This window comes from Numida meleagris, chromosome 1 (genome assembly GCF_002078875.1).
Source record: "Numida meleagris isolate 19003 breed g44 Domestic line chromosome 1, NumMel1.0, whole genome shotgun sequence".
Taxonomy (NCBI): domain Eukaryota; kingdom Metazoa; phylum Chordata; class Aves; order Galliformes; family Numididae; genus Numida; species Numida meleagris.
Window position 1 is genome coordinate 124,733,251 of NC_034409.1, and position 16,062 is coordinate 124,749,312.

General features: G+C 33.9%; 1 protein-coding gene across 2 annotated transcripts in view; it reads left to right on the plus strand.

The window, feature by feature from the left end:
* The window catches only part of NLGN4X (neuroligin 4, X-linked), a 140,099-nt gene extending 134,461 nt beyond the window's left edge, over nt 1-5,638 (plus strand). For both annotated transcript variants that reach the window (XM_021411104.1, XM_021411114.1), the window contains one exon: nt 1,831-5,638. In XM_021411104.1, coding sequence (XP_021266779.1) covers nt 1,831-2,680 — 850 coding nt within the window. In that variant the 3' untranslated portion in view covers nt 2,681-5,638. The remainder of the gene's footprint in view (nt 1-1,830) is intronic.

Genomic DNA, 16,062 nt, shown 5'->3' on the forward strand with positions numbered 1-16,062 from the left:
GTGTGCTCCTTGAGAACAGAAGAAATACTTTTATTTCCTTCTTAAATGCATGTTAGAATCCCTCAAAGTATCAGCATGTTAAAATCTAATGCCTCAGTACTTGGAAATGGATATTATTTGTCTAGCTTCAGCCACAATGAATAATTACTAATAAATTATTTTTTTCAGAATTTAGAGAATTTATTAAAAAAATAAAAAATAGGTACCATTCTTGAACTCGTAGCCTATATCCGATTGAGATGGGAAATACTTGACCCAGTATAATATGGAAAAAAATCAAACCCACAAACATAAACAAAACAAAGTACTATAATTATGTAGAAAATGAATTATTTCTTTAACTCAAAAAGGAGTAATTATTTCAGGTAAACAGAAGAATATAAGAATCATAAGATTATTAAAGCCAAATTACCAGTCTGTTTTAAGAACATTTAAGGAATAGATCTTTATGAACAGTGAAGGAACAATAAATTTGTCAATCACGCTCATGAGCTTTTGAAAACAGAAATGAAAAAAAAATGTTTTAAAATCTGTAGCAGTAGTTCTTCATATTCCCATAACATCCATAACAGTATATTGGAAGAAAAGGAAAACATTAGAATTATTTTCACCAGAAATAAACTAATACATATGGGAATGGAAAGGAGAATGGAAAGCTTTTGGAGCAATGAACAGAAAATGAATCATATTCTCTCAGTAAAATATATCACAAAGTCTCTGAAAATATGCTTTACTGCTAGAGAGGATTTAAACTAATGGAGATCAGAATAATAAACTATTACATTTATTTTAAATTCTTTATTTGTTCATGCCCTGGGAAAGTTATATTTATGTAACTAAGGTTTGCCAAAATTATAAGGATATGTGTACATTAACCACATTGAAATGCCTTTTTGTGCTACAGACTTGTCTTTATTTTGAATCTTTATGAAAGAAAAAAAATGAGAAAAAAGATAGAAAAAACATAATTCCAATTATATATTTGGGTTAACAATTTTTTATTATCTCTTTGTTATTGAACTGGACTTTTGTTAACCAAAATATTTAATTGCAATTATGTTTTTAAGTATTACTAAGTAGTTAACTAATATAAAACTGGTCAGCTAACGTAGGTATTATCCATAGAAGGTGGGACAGAACTAAGGCTCCTGAGTCCGTATATAGTTCCTTGTGCACTTAACATTTAACGCAAAATGCAAATTGTGGAATGGTTTGCGACAGAGAAATAGTTCAAAGGCTTTTTCCCAAAGTATATATCTGAACAAAGGGGTATTAATAGCTCTGTAAAGAAACACAAAGACAATTGTACCCAGTTATCCGTATTAGCCCTGATACTTCATGTTTTGAAATTTGTATGTAATTCACATTCAGTATAAACTCTCATGGTCACATGGATTTTCAACATTTTCATAGAGATTAGATGCCTAATTACAATAGTGGAAGTAATGGTACTGTAAATGAGAATGCTGATGTCAAATCTTGAGAAGAGCTGAGCCTAAACCTTTGCTAACTATGGGAGAAGATAATTAATACTTCTCTAAGACTACTTTACTTTACAGTATAAGACCGCCTTACAAAACTCCAGATGAACTTTTGGTAGCTGAAACACATCATTTTTTTGTTTTCATTCAAGGAAGTATTGTAGAGTCTGAGATACACTGTACCGTAAATATTTAGTCTTTTGTTTACATATTAACATGCATTGTAAATTTTGGGAAGTTTTCCTACCTTCCATTTTTGGGTTAAGTGTAGGATTAATCATTAACTAAGGGACAGAGTTTTGTTGTTGCTGCTTTAAAATGACTATAACATTGCTTTTTATTTTTGTAGAGATCCAAATCAGCCTGTTCCACAAGACACAAAGTTCATCCACACAAAACCCAACCGCTTTGAAGAAGTAGCCTGGTCCAAATACAATCCTAAAGATCAGCTTTATCTACATATTGGCCTGAAACCCCGAGTTCGTGATCACTACCGAGCAACAAAAGTTGCTTTCTGGTTGGAGCTTGTGCCACACCTTCACAACCTGAATGAAATTTTTCAGTATGTTTCCACAACAACTAAAGTACCCCCTCCTGACATGACATCATTTCCTTATGTTACCCGACGCTCTCCTGGTAAATTGTGGCCAGCCACCAAACGCCCAGCAATGACACCTGCCAACAATCCCAAACATTCAAAAGACACTCATAAAACAGCTCCCGAGGATACAACAGTTCTGATAGAAAACAAGCGAGATTACTCCACAGAGCTGAGTGTCACCATTGCTGTGGGAGCATCCTTGCTGTTCCTCAATATTTTAGCTTTTGCTGCATTATATTACAAGAAGGATAAGCGGCGTCACGAGACTCACAGGCGCCCTAGCCCCCAGAGGAACACAACCAATGATATCGCACACATACAAAATGAAGAGATCATGTCATTGCAGATGAAACAGCTGGAACATGACCATGAGTGTGAATCACTGCAGGCCCATGACACGCTGAGACTAACCTGTCCGCCTGACTACACGCTTACTTTGAGAAGATCTCCAGACGACATTCCACTCATGACTCCCAACACCATAACCATGATCCCAAATACATTAACAGGAATGCAACCTTTGCATACTTTCAACACCTTCAGTGGAGGACAAAACAGTACGAATTTGCCCCATGGACATTCAACCACTAGGGTATAGCTCAGCCCTTCCCCCTCCCAAGCCACCTGGAAGAAAGAAAGAAAAAAAAAAAAGAAGAGGAAAAAGTTATAATACCATTCATTGAACATCTTGTCCAAATATTAAGTAAAAACAAGTAAAAGAGAAGGACAGACATTATTTTCTTACTGTTCCTTCCCAAAGAAACTCTCTGATGTTAAAGATCAACTATAAGCCCTGTGAAATGTGAAAAGTGTACACTGCTGTTACAATACTGCTTTAAGATCTCAACCCCTTTAATTGAAAGTTGAGGCCAGAAGAAGTCACTTAAAATGGTGTTTTGAGCGTAATGAGCAAAGCAGACTCTTCTGGAACACAGAGCCAGTGACTGTACAGATGTTCTGGTTTTTTTTTTTGTTTGTTTGTTTGGGTTTTTTTTTGCTTTTTTGTTTGCTTTTGTTTGGTTTCTTTTTAATAAATAAAATAAAAAAATCTTTATGTGCCATACAATGAATGGCCCTTGTTAAAACAAAGACATCACCATGGGCTTTTACCCAGCATATGAAGCTGTAATCCAGATGGGGGAAATAGAGTTTTATTATTAATAACAAAAAATGGAAAAAAAAAAAAGAGGAGGACTGACTATGCAGTAAAATACGTATAGTTCTGTGCAAAGAGGTGACTTGCCAGCCTGAACTATATTTAAAGAAACTTTGTAAAAATGTACATAGATGTGCGTTTAAAAACAACTACAAAAAAGAGGCTTTTATTGATGTTTTCAGTTTGAAAAGAGCTTTTAGAAAGATTGTGCATTCAGTTGTGACCTATGTGTATATACATTAGTCATATCACCTCTGTTTCCTCCGAGGCCAAAGGAGGATTTTCTTCTTAATTACTAGTGGTAAACAAAAAACATGCAGTTTTTCTAACATGTCATTTATATGAGGCCATGGTGTCATGCAGAGGATAAAGTTGTCTGTGTGACCTGCATATTTTCTCTTACAGGTTACACTAGTGCATGTTAAAGTATTCATAGGAGATTGCTGTTCTTTTCTGAAACCTTTTTTCTTTTTAATAATTTAATTTTGTGTTAGCTTTTGTTAAATTGCAACACAGCAATGGATATGAAAATGGAAAATAATACAATCGAAAAAAACCAATTACTATCATAAGCTTGTTGAACTGAACCAAGAGACATCAAATAATATATGTTCAAAGAGTCCAGTTTGTAGTTCTTGGTTATTGAGATAAATTAGGAAGAGTTTTGTGCCCTGACAATAGCAATGAAAGACCCTGTTTATGTCAGCCTTTTCCGAGCAAAACTAGCTCTATATTCACCAGCAGTTGCAGAGGGATCTCAGCTGAGAAAATACCTCCTCAGCTTTGCTAAACAAAAGAAAAAGTGAAATTTGAAAGTTGGGGAAATGATGGATTGGTTGGATGGCTGGTTGTTTTTTTTAAGTGTTCAGAAACTGTTTGGAAATGAACAGTGTTTAAAGAACTTCTCTGCCCACTATTCTGTTTTGCACTTAAGGGAAGAATCTACCTGTCAGAAAATACTTTACTGCTCTATTGCACAGCAGTCCCATTGTTAGTGAACATTATGGAAACAGAAGCCGAGAAGTCATCAGATGTTATGCATCTGAATGTAATTTCAAATTCCGGATAACATCATTGTCAGGAAAGTCAAAACTCTTAGCTGATTCCCTTCTGCCCTTCCTTCACTGGGAAGAGCCTCACAGTGCTATTGAACAAGGAACTTAGCAATTTGATTCAAACAACTGATCTGAATGTGAAAAGCTAAAAATAAGTTCTCACAGATGAAGCTTGCTTTGTATTTTGTCTTAGAAATTTACTGCGTCATCAAGAGATCGTAACCAAAGATATTTGAACAAAATTGGTCTGCACTTGAACATGGTTATCCCAGATGTATTTTGTATTATAATTTCATGACTAAGCTGCATCAATACCATATGTCCCATAATAATCTAACACAGGATGCCTTGTACCTTTTTTGTTTTCTATACTTTTTTTTTTTTTAAATAAGACATCTTGGAATAGTCATTCTGGTGAATAAAGGTGACGAAGACAAAATGATTCACTGAAGTCAATACAACTCCTTGTTGTAGCACGCAGTAAAGCAGATTCTGAAGGAAAGAAATAAAAGGAAAGTTAATTATATGATAAAAAATGCAACATGTGGCTGATATAATCCCTTATCTGTAATAAATGTACTATTACCTGACCTGGATGCTCAGGTTGGAATGTGATGAAGCAAGAAGCCCAAAGTACAAGTCGTAGCAAATGGAAAACCGCCTTTTTCACTGATCCATCACATAATGTTTATTAATGCTGACTTTAGACCAGTCCATTTCCACCACCTATGTGATGCCTCAGCTGAGATGCAGCAGTTCATAACGCTTAAATATTAATTAAAAAAAAAAAAAGAAAAAAAAAGAAAATAGCTAAAAAAAGAAAAAAAAAATGGTATTGATGCTTGGCATCATAATCAGTTGGGTATGTTTGTAATGTGAATTACAGTATTTGTTTAGTACTTCCAATTGTCTTCTGCTAGCAATATGTACAGTACTGTGTCAGGCTTGTGACATTTGGGTAAAAAAAAGTTCCTGTAAGTGAATGATTTTAGCTTTTAAAAGTAATTGCAATCAAGTTGATTTAATAATTTAATACATCTGGACTGATGTATGATTTATAGAGGGAACAGATTTATAGGGTCTTAATAGAATTCTATAATAATAATAACAAAATATACTTTGAAAACTGTAAAAGAAAAACAAAAGTACTTTCCCGGGCTTATATTCTTGACCTTACGAGGCACGCAGGGTTTAATGGTTTATTCTGTTATTGTTTTGCGATCTTTTGTTTTTTTGCCTTAAGTAATGATAGAAGATATATATGGCTGGACACATATGTATAAACTTTTCAGCAGCATTTTTAATAATAAATATCACAGTATTTTCTAATGCTTTGTGCAAAGAACTACGTGTTCATCTTTTTTTTTTTTTTGTAGAAAGTCTTTCAGAAGTATGTTTTCTGCCCCATCTCCACTTCATTATCTAATGTAAATGATGCCTTGATACACAGTACACAATATTAAAATAACAGAGGTCGCACCATAAAGTTAGCATTGAGTTTTCGTGGCTTTTCTAGTTCTATAAGCCTACCAGTAAAAGGAAAGAAACTAAGACAATGAATACATGAGAATAAACTCCTTATATTTATTATCTGTATGCACTGCAACTCCCATCAAAGCAATGGTTTCATTGTTATTTTAGCATTTTCTGTAGCACTGAAAAAGTGCTTAGGTAATCAGCTTCCTATATTAATGTATAGCTTAGCAGCTGAAAAATACATCTTCCAAATTAAGGTTCAAAATGATTCAGAAAATCTAATACATCCAGCCTCCACAAGTAAATATACTTTCACTTTGTATTTAATTTTTAGATGAATGACAAGTTTTTTAGAAAAATATGTAGGAGTAGCAATATAAGTTACTCATATATATTTAGGGAATTTACATACATTGCTGATATGTCAATATCATTCTTCTTTCAAAAGTTGGGCAAGCAAATATAGTTTGTTCTTTTATGCTATTAAATTCAATTTCTCATTCAGGTTTCCCTTCACTGGAAAGGTACATAGACATTTTAGTAATTTTGGTTGGCTACTGTTTGCTTTCTGTAATTATTCTGTTGAATAGAGGTACTAACAATGAGGTTTGATGAATTTTGAGCGTGTTATTGAAGAGTATTTGCAAAAAGCAAATTATGAATGATTCATATCAGGTTTTTGATATGAAAACCAAGCTTCTGAGTTAGAAACATATTATGTGCCTACTGACCTAATCAAGCAGCTTGAATTTTGAATATTCAATTTGTATACAAAGCTTTTGCAAATAAACTGCAGATTTAGAATTGTTCAGCAAATATGTTTAATTACAGGTAAACTGAAATTTCACAGCTTGCTTAGAGATAGTTCATACACAAGAAAAGAGGCTATAATTGTGTCATTTCTGTGAACTGTTCCCCTTAAATTGCTGGGTGAACTCAATAAATAACCTTTTTTGCAGTTATGGATTTCACATTAAAAAAAAAGCTTCAGACGTTTGTTCTTGCTAATTAAATATTGTGTTGTTTTCTTTCTTTGCTGTCTGAGATATAAATCTGCAGATTACTGTGTTCCTATTTGCACTTAGGAGTATGACAATGAAATGGTATTTTATATCACATAAAAATCATACAAGAGAATACCATGACAATTTTGTGCTTATCTCAGATTTGTACATTTACATCTGTATTATTAGTGTCAACTGGTTTTTTTGCATTTTCATCTACAGCTGTTTGACATCACAAATCTCATCAGCCTGAATGTCTCCAGAGGCCATTAGTAGCTGGTAAAACTGGGATTTTCATCCCACTAGAAATTATGATATTATACATTTAAAATCATAATGTTTAAAAATATTTCTCATCACCTCAAATTAAGTAAGATACTTACCTTTTATTAAAGCAAATGAAAAATAAGGGAGGAGTTTTGTAATGTTTAAATAACTTGCTTGACCTGTAGCATAATAAACAGCGTATCATTTTGGGTTGCAGTTTTGATTCAAACCATTTCGTTTGGTGTTTAGCTATGGCCACCAAGGCTCTCACTCTATTAGTTATGGTTTTGGAAGTTATGCTTTCAGTTTTTTATGATCCTCACAGACTAGTTTATCCAGACTTTACTATAATAATGAAACCCATGTCACGCATGTCATGGAATGATATGTGTAGGTTGCTCCAAGAGTAATACCTCCACCGTTAGCTATGCATTGTCTCCAGCAATGAGATGTCTGTGCAGCTGACTGGAACGTGGCTTGTCTTTCACATCAGCGTCACCACTGCATAAGTGTGCCACATCCACTGCTTGGTATCCAAGCAGTGTGACTGTGCTGACATCCACTGCGTGGTCTCCATAAACATTTGGTAGGCATCAATGAATATCAGTGGGTGCCATTTTTTCTTCATGGAGGAATTCAGTTCCATACCTTTGCTTCATCCGCATGTCCATGTGAGATGCCATTTTGTCAGACTGGCCCTCTGCTGCCATCTGTTGTACAGCAACAAAATGTAACAATATTGGCAGGAAGGTTCTGCCTCTACTGCTGTACCACCAGCATCAGCCTCTGACATTTGGGGCCAACATAATAAAATAGGAGGCATTACTTTTGGAGCCACCCTCACTGTTGCAATCCAGTCACAAAATCCAGATCAGACAAAAAGTTTTGTCAGGAGCCAAATAAACTGCAGAGGTAATTAATGAGAATATACGTTAGTATTGCAATAACTGAAATGTAGAATAAGCATGTAATAAATTAACCTCATTTTATGTTTTTCAGTTGAAAGCTGACAAATGTTGACAATATTTACATTTTCCCAACTTCATTTTCTGCCTCTTCCCCACACAAATAGCAAGATATTTCCTTCCAGTTCTAGTCACTTCTTGAATATCCACTTATGTAAATGAGAAGTAAAACAGATGACATCTTTTTGTTTCCTACCCTCAGGTACTGAAAGCATAAAAATTTTTTCCACTCGTACCTCTTGTCAGGAATTCTAGTTTATCCAGATGCTTCAGCATAGTACCATTACCCAAATTCCTGGTTTACCAATAAAGGAAATCCAGTCTCAGAACAGACATACATTTACTTAGACTAGTAAGTAGTTATCCTTCTCCTCCACAGCTAAAACGTGGCACAAAAATATTGTAAACTTTAACTATGCTGTATTTAAAAGTAATATCTAATTTTTGGAGACCACTTTCTCAGCTTGTGATGTCTCATGTCATGCTTTCTGCCGTACCTAACTCACAGTACTTACTCATATCATCCCATATATCTTATCTCTATTTCATCAGATACTTCCCTGAGAGATAAAAATGAGTTTTTATGTTTTGTTTCATTATTTTTTTTTCTGTCACAACTGTTATGTTTGTCCCCAGATGTGTTCTATTCCGTGTTGTATGACTGAGGGAGCATTTTTCATCTGTCTTTTTCCTTGCCCTGTTTGTAGTGCTCAAAATGTTCCTCTGAAGGAATATTTACATAACAGTATTTACATAACAATTCGTAATCACCAAAATGTCTTCATCTCTGTGCTGCCTGCACTTTGTGCCAGCCCAACAATTGTAGTTTGACACGGTGCTTTTCTTAGTGTGAAGTGGCAGCTTGGAGCCAGATCCTCTTGTTAGACTGCTATCACTCATTGTCAGTATTGGTTTCTTTTCTCTAATGTTTGTGAATCAAAGATAAGCTAAATTAGTTCATCATGATATCGCATACCAAGTTTTGTCAAATACTAAAATTTCATTGTTCTTCATTTTAATTCTTCTTTAGATACAAGATTTAAATTACATTGTATCATCAAAACAACAAAAATTATCGAAACCATTAGCATTTCTTAAACCTTTTACAAAAGTTCTCCCATCAGTGCAAACTAATAGATGCCTGGCACAGATAGCCTTTAGTGACAGGAATTCATGGTATATTTGTGTACTGCCTCCCACCTGATGATGATACTTCTCATATTTACGGAAATAAATATAATAACCATTTTCATGCTTAAAAATGATATTACATTGCATCAAAGATGTTTAAATGAGCTAAGTTAAAGCTCACAGAAACTTTAGATACTGAGGATCACACTCTAGTATCCTGCGCTGGTAGTTTTTTTGTAAAAGCAACAACCTGAACTTGATGGAGAGAAGTTGCACTGAGCACTTTCTACAGTCACTGTATATCCCACTTCAGAAGCTAGAGCGGAATTTGCATGTTTCAGGAATAGAAGAGGATATTGAGAAAACATTTTTAATGGAGTTTGTACTTTCAAGAGTCCCTGTAAGCAGTAGCGAAGAAACTGAATGAAGAAGGGCTTAAAATCAGTGGGAATTAAATGCACATGCTTTCTAAATAAATTTCACAGGCAGAAGTACAAAATGATATGATACAGTGAGATATGAACTTAAAACAGTGTGATGGATTTCTGTGTGGATTGGTCAACAGAAAAAAAGAAAAAAAGAACAAATTCTCGAAGGATAGATTTTTACAGGAACTAGTCAAATGAAATTAGCAGAGATAATTAGTTTATAATGGGATTTTGAACAAAGGCACTGTGTCATAATGCTATACTATATGGATTTAGATTTGAATATAATCTGCAGTACTCATCTGGGTATTGAGAAGTACAAAATTAGATCCCAAGATGCCCTACTTTAGCCAGAAAACAGTGCTGCTATGGTAGAAAATACAGCAAAGTGAAATGTGCTCTTATGCCTGTAAATGACTAAAGAAACTTTCAAATCACTTAATTCCAAGAAAGGTGAGGTGCCATAATTGATAAATAGGGAATAATGAAAATAGAATCCAGGCACAGGTCCCATCTGGAGAACCATCTTGTATATAGAGGCCAACAGACAGAGATTATGCTCAAAATCTGCTTTCCTGATGCAGAGGGGTGGAAAAGGAAGGTCCCTAGAGCCTGCTGTGTTCCGGTAACCACTGGCCCTTAAGACATCAAAAATGATATTTGTCAGGGTTGCTTGAATCTTGGGATCTAACTGCAGATCAGGTGAATATGCACGTAGCTAAAATATTTCTTTTCACTTGCAACAGCTCTATAAATTACTGCTTCAATAAACAGTAAGTACCACGTTACTTACCTTTTCTTGCTGAGTCTGTGGATATGAAGTAATATATGCCAAGGGCACATGGAATAACTGCCAGCAGGTCTTAGACCTGCAGCATGCAGCTAAAGGCAACCAAAGACTAATTGCTGGAGCTTTGAGAAGCTGACGGGTCTATCAGGAATCAGATATTCTTCAGCTCCTGCTACTAGCACACCATCTAGAACTTGTGCATAAAGTATTTTCTTGTGGAGGACAGTTTGTTCCTATTGAAGGATGTCATCTATCTAGGGACCAACACAGATTAAAATATGGTAATATATTGATAACTGTGCTGACAGAGCTGGTTTACAAACAACTTCCTTGTCATTCAGCAGTTTACTAATACATGAACAATAAGAAATGTAAAAATCTTTTCAATAAGGGTCTTCTGAAAGACAATACCATCTACAAAACAGAAAATGAAGAAAACTTCTGTTAATAAAATCACTGTAGTTTGAAGTGATTCAGTAATTTCCATAAATTCTCATGAATCTGGAATTCACATTTAGTAACATGATGCCTGCAAGTAATCTTGGAGGAGTAGACGAACACAAAAAGTCCCAGTTTGTAGATTTTAATACTAAAGTGACCATACTTCTCTGTTTGCACTTGAGATCTTGCCACATCTTTATTTGTCACCTGGAATTATTTGGTTTTGATGCCACCTTGCATAGTTTAGAGGCCTACGCATTTGATCTTGTAGAATTTTATTGTCATGTCTGCTCTTCCTAAAAGTACAGAAATTAACCACAGAACAGTTAAAGTGTTCTTAGACACACAGTGTCATACATCTTTCTACAGCTGTCAAACGTATTCTGACTTTTATAACTATAATGAGATTATTTCAAATTTTCCTAATGTTGCTTTAATAAGAAGGGAGAATGCCACTGTCCACTTAATTTCACAGGAACAGCTGCAGTTGATCTAAAGCAGATGATGAATTGTTATTTTTTTTTCATCTGTTAAGAAAATAAACTTAAGACATAATAGTACTTTACTCCTTGATGGGATTTGAAAATTTTAATTTTTATTTATTTTAGTTTTTCCTCAGGAATAATATAGAAACTTATAAAAAAATATGAACTGGTTCAAAGAAGTTAATGAGAACAGTTCTAAAATGAAAAAAAAAATTATGATAAAATGAACAAAATAGTATTGCTTTTACTTCTGGGATTGCTATATACTTCCACAATTTTAGCAATTGATTCCAGAGCAGGTTCTATCCTGTAATATTCAAAGCATGAAAACACAGAAGTCATTTTATATCATATCCTATTTGACAAAATGTAAGTATGCTTTCTAATCAAGAGACCTAGAAGTCTACTTTTTTAGACACCTGGGACATTTTTCTACATATATCTGTGTGTATAGATACAATTATGAGATATATGTGTATGTGGTTATTATTTGCTTCTTGGCTGCCAGTTTTCAATGTCAGATTATAAAACTTACTTTCAATTATTTATTATCACAGAATGTGAAAGATACCAATGCATTTCACTGGTAGTTTGGAACACACCGTTTTAAACTTTTTTTTTTTCCAGAAATGTACACTTGTTTTTCTCAAAGATGCACTCAAAAATGTAACTGAGGGGTAGCTGACAATATAACTTGCCTTTTCTCCACTAATTCGGTGACTATAAGTCCTCAGCTGTCATAATTCTGTTGCAGAATCTAGTTCTCAATCATTCCCCCGAGAAAGAGAATGAGTCTCATTCACCTGTGAAAAATAAGGTTGTAGATAAAAATGTGGGTTAAAGTGAGTGACCCAGAATGAACAAACCCAAGTCAGGAGGATGACAAGAGCTACAGAAGAAAAGAGTCTATTAACCACAAACACATGAGAAAGTGGGAAGTGATATGAGCCTATATTAAATGAGCAGAAGGAGTTCTGAAGGAAAAAAAAAAAAAAAAAAAGGATGCACCAGAAAGCAGGAAGAGAGAAGGAACGGAAAGCACACAAGGATGAGAATAATAGTTCAGAAAATAGTGCACAGAGCAAGAAGTAACACTGTACTGCTAAGGTGTGTTTATGTTAGTATTTTCACTTGAATCAGGAGAATACTGTAAAAGAAAATCTCCCCATTCCCATTTATCAAACCTTCCTCACAAAGTAAACTTTGGTTCACATTATAAGCAGTCTTTGAGCAGAGTTGGATTCCATTTCTATGAAGACATCTACTGAGCCAGTTGATCTAGGCCTGCACCCCATGCCTCCAAGCAAACCACTGAGATCTATGGATGCAAAACAAATGCTCTGACACTTCTGCACAGCCCTGGAATCAGTTCTTGTCCCTCTTATATTTTACAGGCTAGAAATTTACAAATAGGGCTTTGGGGCATAAAATGATAGACATTTCCCACCTTGTCAAGGCTAACTCATCTTGCTTTCTAAGTTCAGTTCATGGTTCACTGCCTTTGATTTCAACCACAAAATGCTTACTAAACCGCAAAGTCTTAAAGTCATTTGCAAAACATGTACTTGTCTTGAAATTCTGCTCAACTCTATTAAAAAAAAACCAACCAAGCAGTTTCCACTGTTGACTTTGGACATACTTGAAAAAGGATACTAGTCTTCCCTTTTTCTTTGAATACAGCAGACACAGAAACAATAGTAAGTCTAATTCTGTTTGTTACCTACTTTTGTAAATCCAAATCCAAATCTTTTGTTGAACGTTAGTAGCAAACTACTTCCTCATTTTATTATACTTTATATGTTCCTGACACTAACTTAAAATGCCAGTCACTCAATGTCAGTGTATGTATACAAGAAAGTACTGCTATTATTACTAATCTTCAGGACTTCAAAACTTTTTCAAAATTAATGCCTATTTTTTCTACTGTCCTATGGCATTATCACATGCCACGTTTCTTGTGTTTTTCCACTCACTATGGTAACACTTTTTATTATGAGATCTTGGGGAGAAGAATTATGAATGTAAGTGTTAGGCTGAGTAGTTCCTCCCTGTTTACATGTTCTAATTAAATATTACAGCTGGAAACAACAGCTTTTTCACTAGACTGTGCAAAAGGAACAGATAATTATAAGTTATGGTTATTTTCTATTTCAGACATAGTGAGTATTCTAGTGTTAAATCCGGTTTTTTTACCACTTTAGTTTTGCGTATTTCAGTTATAAGCCCTGGTGTTAAATAAGAAGGGTACACAGAATAACATATTTTTTCGTTACTTCCAATTCTGAGATCAGATCAAAAACTCCCAGGTTATCTCATAATCTACTGCAAAGCCTAAAGTTTAAGACTTTCTAAATTTAAAGGCATGTAAAAATATCCATTTTCAATACATAAATTAACTTGCATCAGACTGTTAAAAAATTTTTTTTAAAGTAAAAAATTATGAAAGACAAAAGTTATAAAAGGAATCCTATTCTTGCATAAAATAAAATTTGTGCTAATTGCTGAGTATGATCCACTAGTCTAAGCACATCTCTTCTACTGTCTTTAAAAGTACAAATGAGCATTTCAAAAACTTGTTCTTTACCATAAGATATTGCTTTATTAAATTCAAAATTTCTATAGATGATACTTCAAATCCCATTTTATTTCTCTTTTTCTCTTTTCATCTACTGACTAATCACAAAATTAAACTTTTAAAAGCTCTCAAGATTTCCCAGGAACATGAAACCTTTACAACAAATAATAGGTATAAAAGCACCCATAATTGTAAAGAATCAAAGCAAAACAGCTGTTTAAATAATAATTTTTATTATGTTTTGCACTCCTGATGAAATTATATTAATTTTAAAAAATTTACATTTGATGAAGTGATTTTAGCGAAGTGTACTGCATTGAAACCTAAACTGCTGCATTTTTAGTGCTGTTTTGAATGAGGGAGTTAGAGCATCTGAAGACCTCAATTAAGGAAAATGTCCTATTTCATTTTATCAAACTTTTATCTCCACGAAAAAGTTTAAGATCAGAGGGACTAAAAATGCAGTTTCCATGAAGTAATTTCAAATCAAGCAACAAAACAAAAAAAAGATACCTTCAAGTCAGAGGAAAATATTTTATTTTCCTTATGAGTCAGTGGAATTATGCGAAGTAGATAATTACTTAATTCTGAATATCTGAATCTCACATGTGTGCATAAGATTTATTACAGCATTTTAGACAGATTTATTTTCTGAAAACTGATTTCAAGCTAGATTGAATTAAAAAAAATAATATGGTAACAGGAAAGAAATCAAGATAGGAACAAAAAAAAGGTAGAGGGTAAAAAAATATATATTTTGGTTTTAATTACAGGAAATATTTGAAGAGCATGAAGAATTGCAATATCTGAGATAAAATTGAAGTAATTCAAATTATTGTATTTGGGCAAAGAAGATTTCACCCTCAAATGGCAAGCTATTTCTGTCATGGAGACTTTTTAATTGTCTGAAGTTCTTTGAACATTTCTGTGATGTCTAGTCTGTAGCCCCTATGAACACATTAGCCATAGTAGAAACAACAAATAAAAATATCTACAATGTGATAGTGATATTAGAAGAAAATTAGCCTATTTAGTTATCTATAAGTCATCCCAAGAATATCAGAACTTCTGCACCTGGATATCAAAACATTCTTTTAAGGTCCACTTTTCATAATTCAATGCCTATCACAATAAGTTAATCTGAAATGATCAAAGCTAATTACCTTTTAGTTATTATGAAATAGAAGCATGTATACATATATATGCTTTACAAGAAAGAGTGAAAACTAAATACTTGTAAATTCAAAAATGTACTTTTCAAACTTGAAGTAGGAAAGCAATCTTGACAACAACAACAAAACAATTTTTTTGCTGTTGAAGCATTTGGAAAATGCAGATATTATTTAATTCTTTCTATTTATTAATGGCTCTTTTCCAGGACAGTTAAATAGCAGATATTTATATACCTTATGTCATAATGATTTGCAGATTTAGAAATTACAGGTATTATGAGGAAAGTCTTAGTCATTTAGAAAGTTCCTCTTGCTCTTTGCTTTCATTGGTACTCCGCTTCCTAGTTTATAAGTGAGTGGTATTATTGCACCAAGGCAAGGAGACCTTAGCTATTCAGGATAGGAATAATGATGTAGCATTCAGCAGCTCTGGACTTTTCCATCATGGTTCAGCTGCAAACATCCTTCAAGCTATCCACATCTGTGCATGAAGGAGTAGTTTTCTAACTTCTGCTTTATGTACCGTAGTTAAATCTAGCCAAAAAAAAAAAAAGACCAGTGGGACAGAGAATGGAGAGTGTTGCTGTAGTTCTGTCTCTCTGATGTCATGCAACTATCAAGAAGGAAAGGAAGAATGGAAAGACATAAGAGAAGTGTGAAACAGAAAAGGAAGATACACTTATGGTGAAGGTAGAAGCGGAATAGATATAGCACTGTATTGGAAGAAAGCAAAGAACAGAAAAGAAGATGGGCTGTGCTCTGGAGTGTGCAGAATACACTGTTCTGATGGAGAAATTGAGAGGGAAAGACTGGGTGTTTAGGTAAATAATTAATTTTCAATAATGAAAATGGAGTTGCTAATGTCATAAACACTAACATTTTTTTTTCATTAAGCTACTGTAAAAAAAAATCAATTAAAAAAAATTAGACTTTTACCTAGCTCTGACTGGAACCTGCACTACTAAACCCAGGTGAGTGGGATGACAACTATACCAAAATTTGAACTTTTTTGTGGCATTACCAGTGTTATTGGTT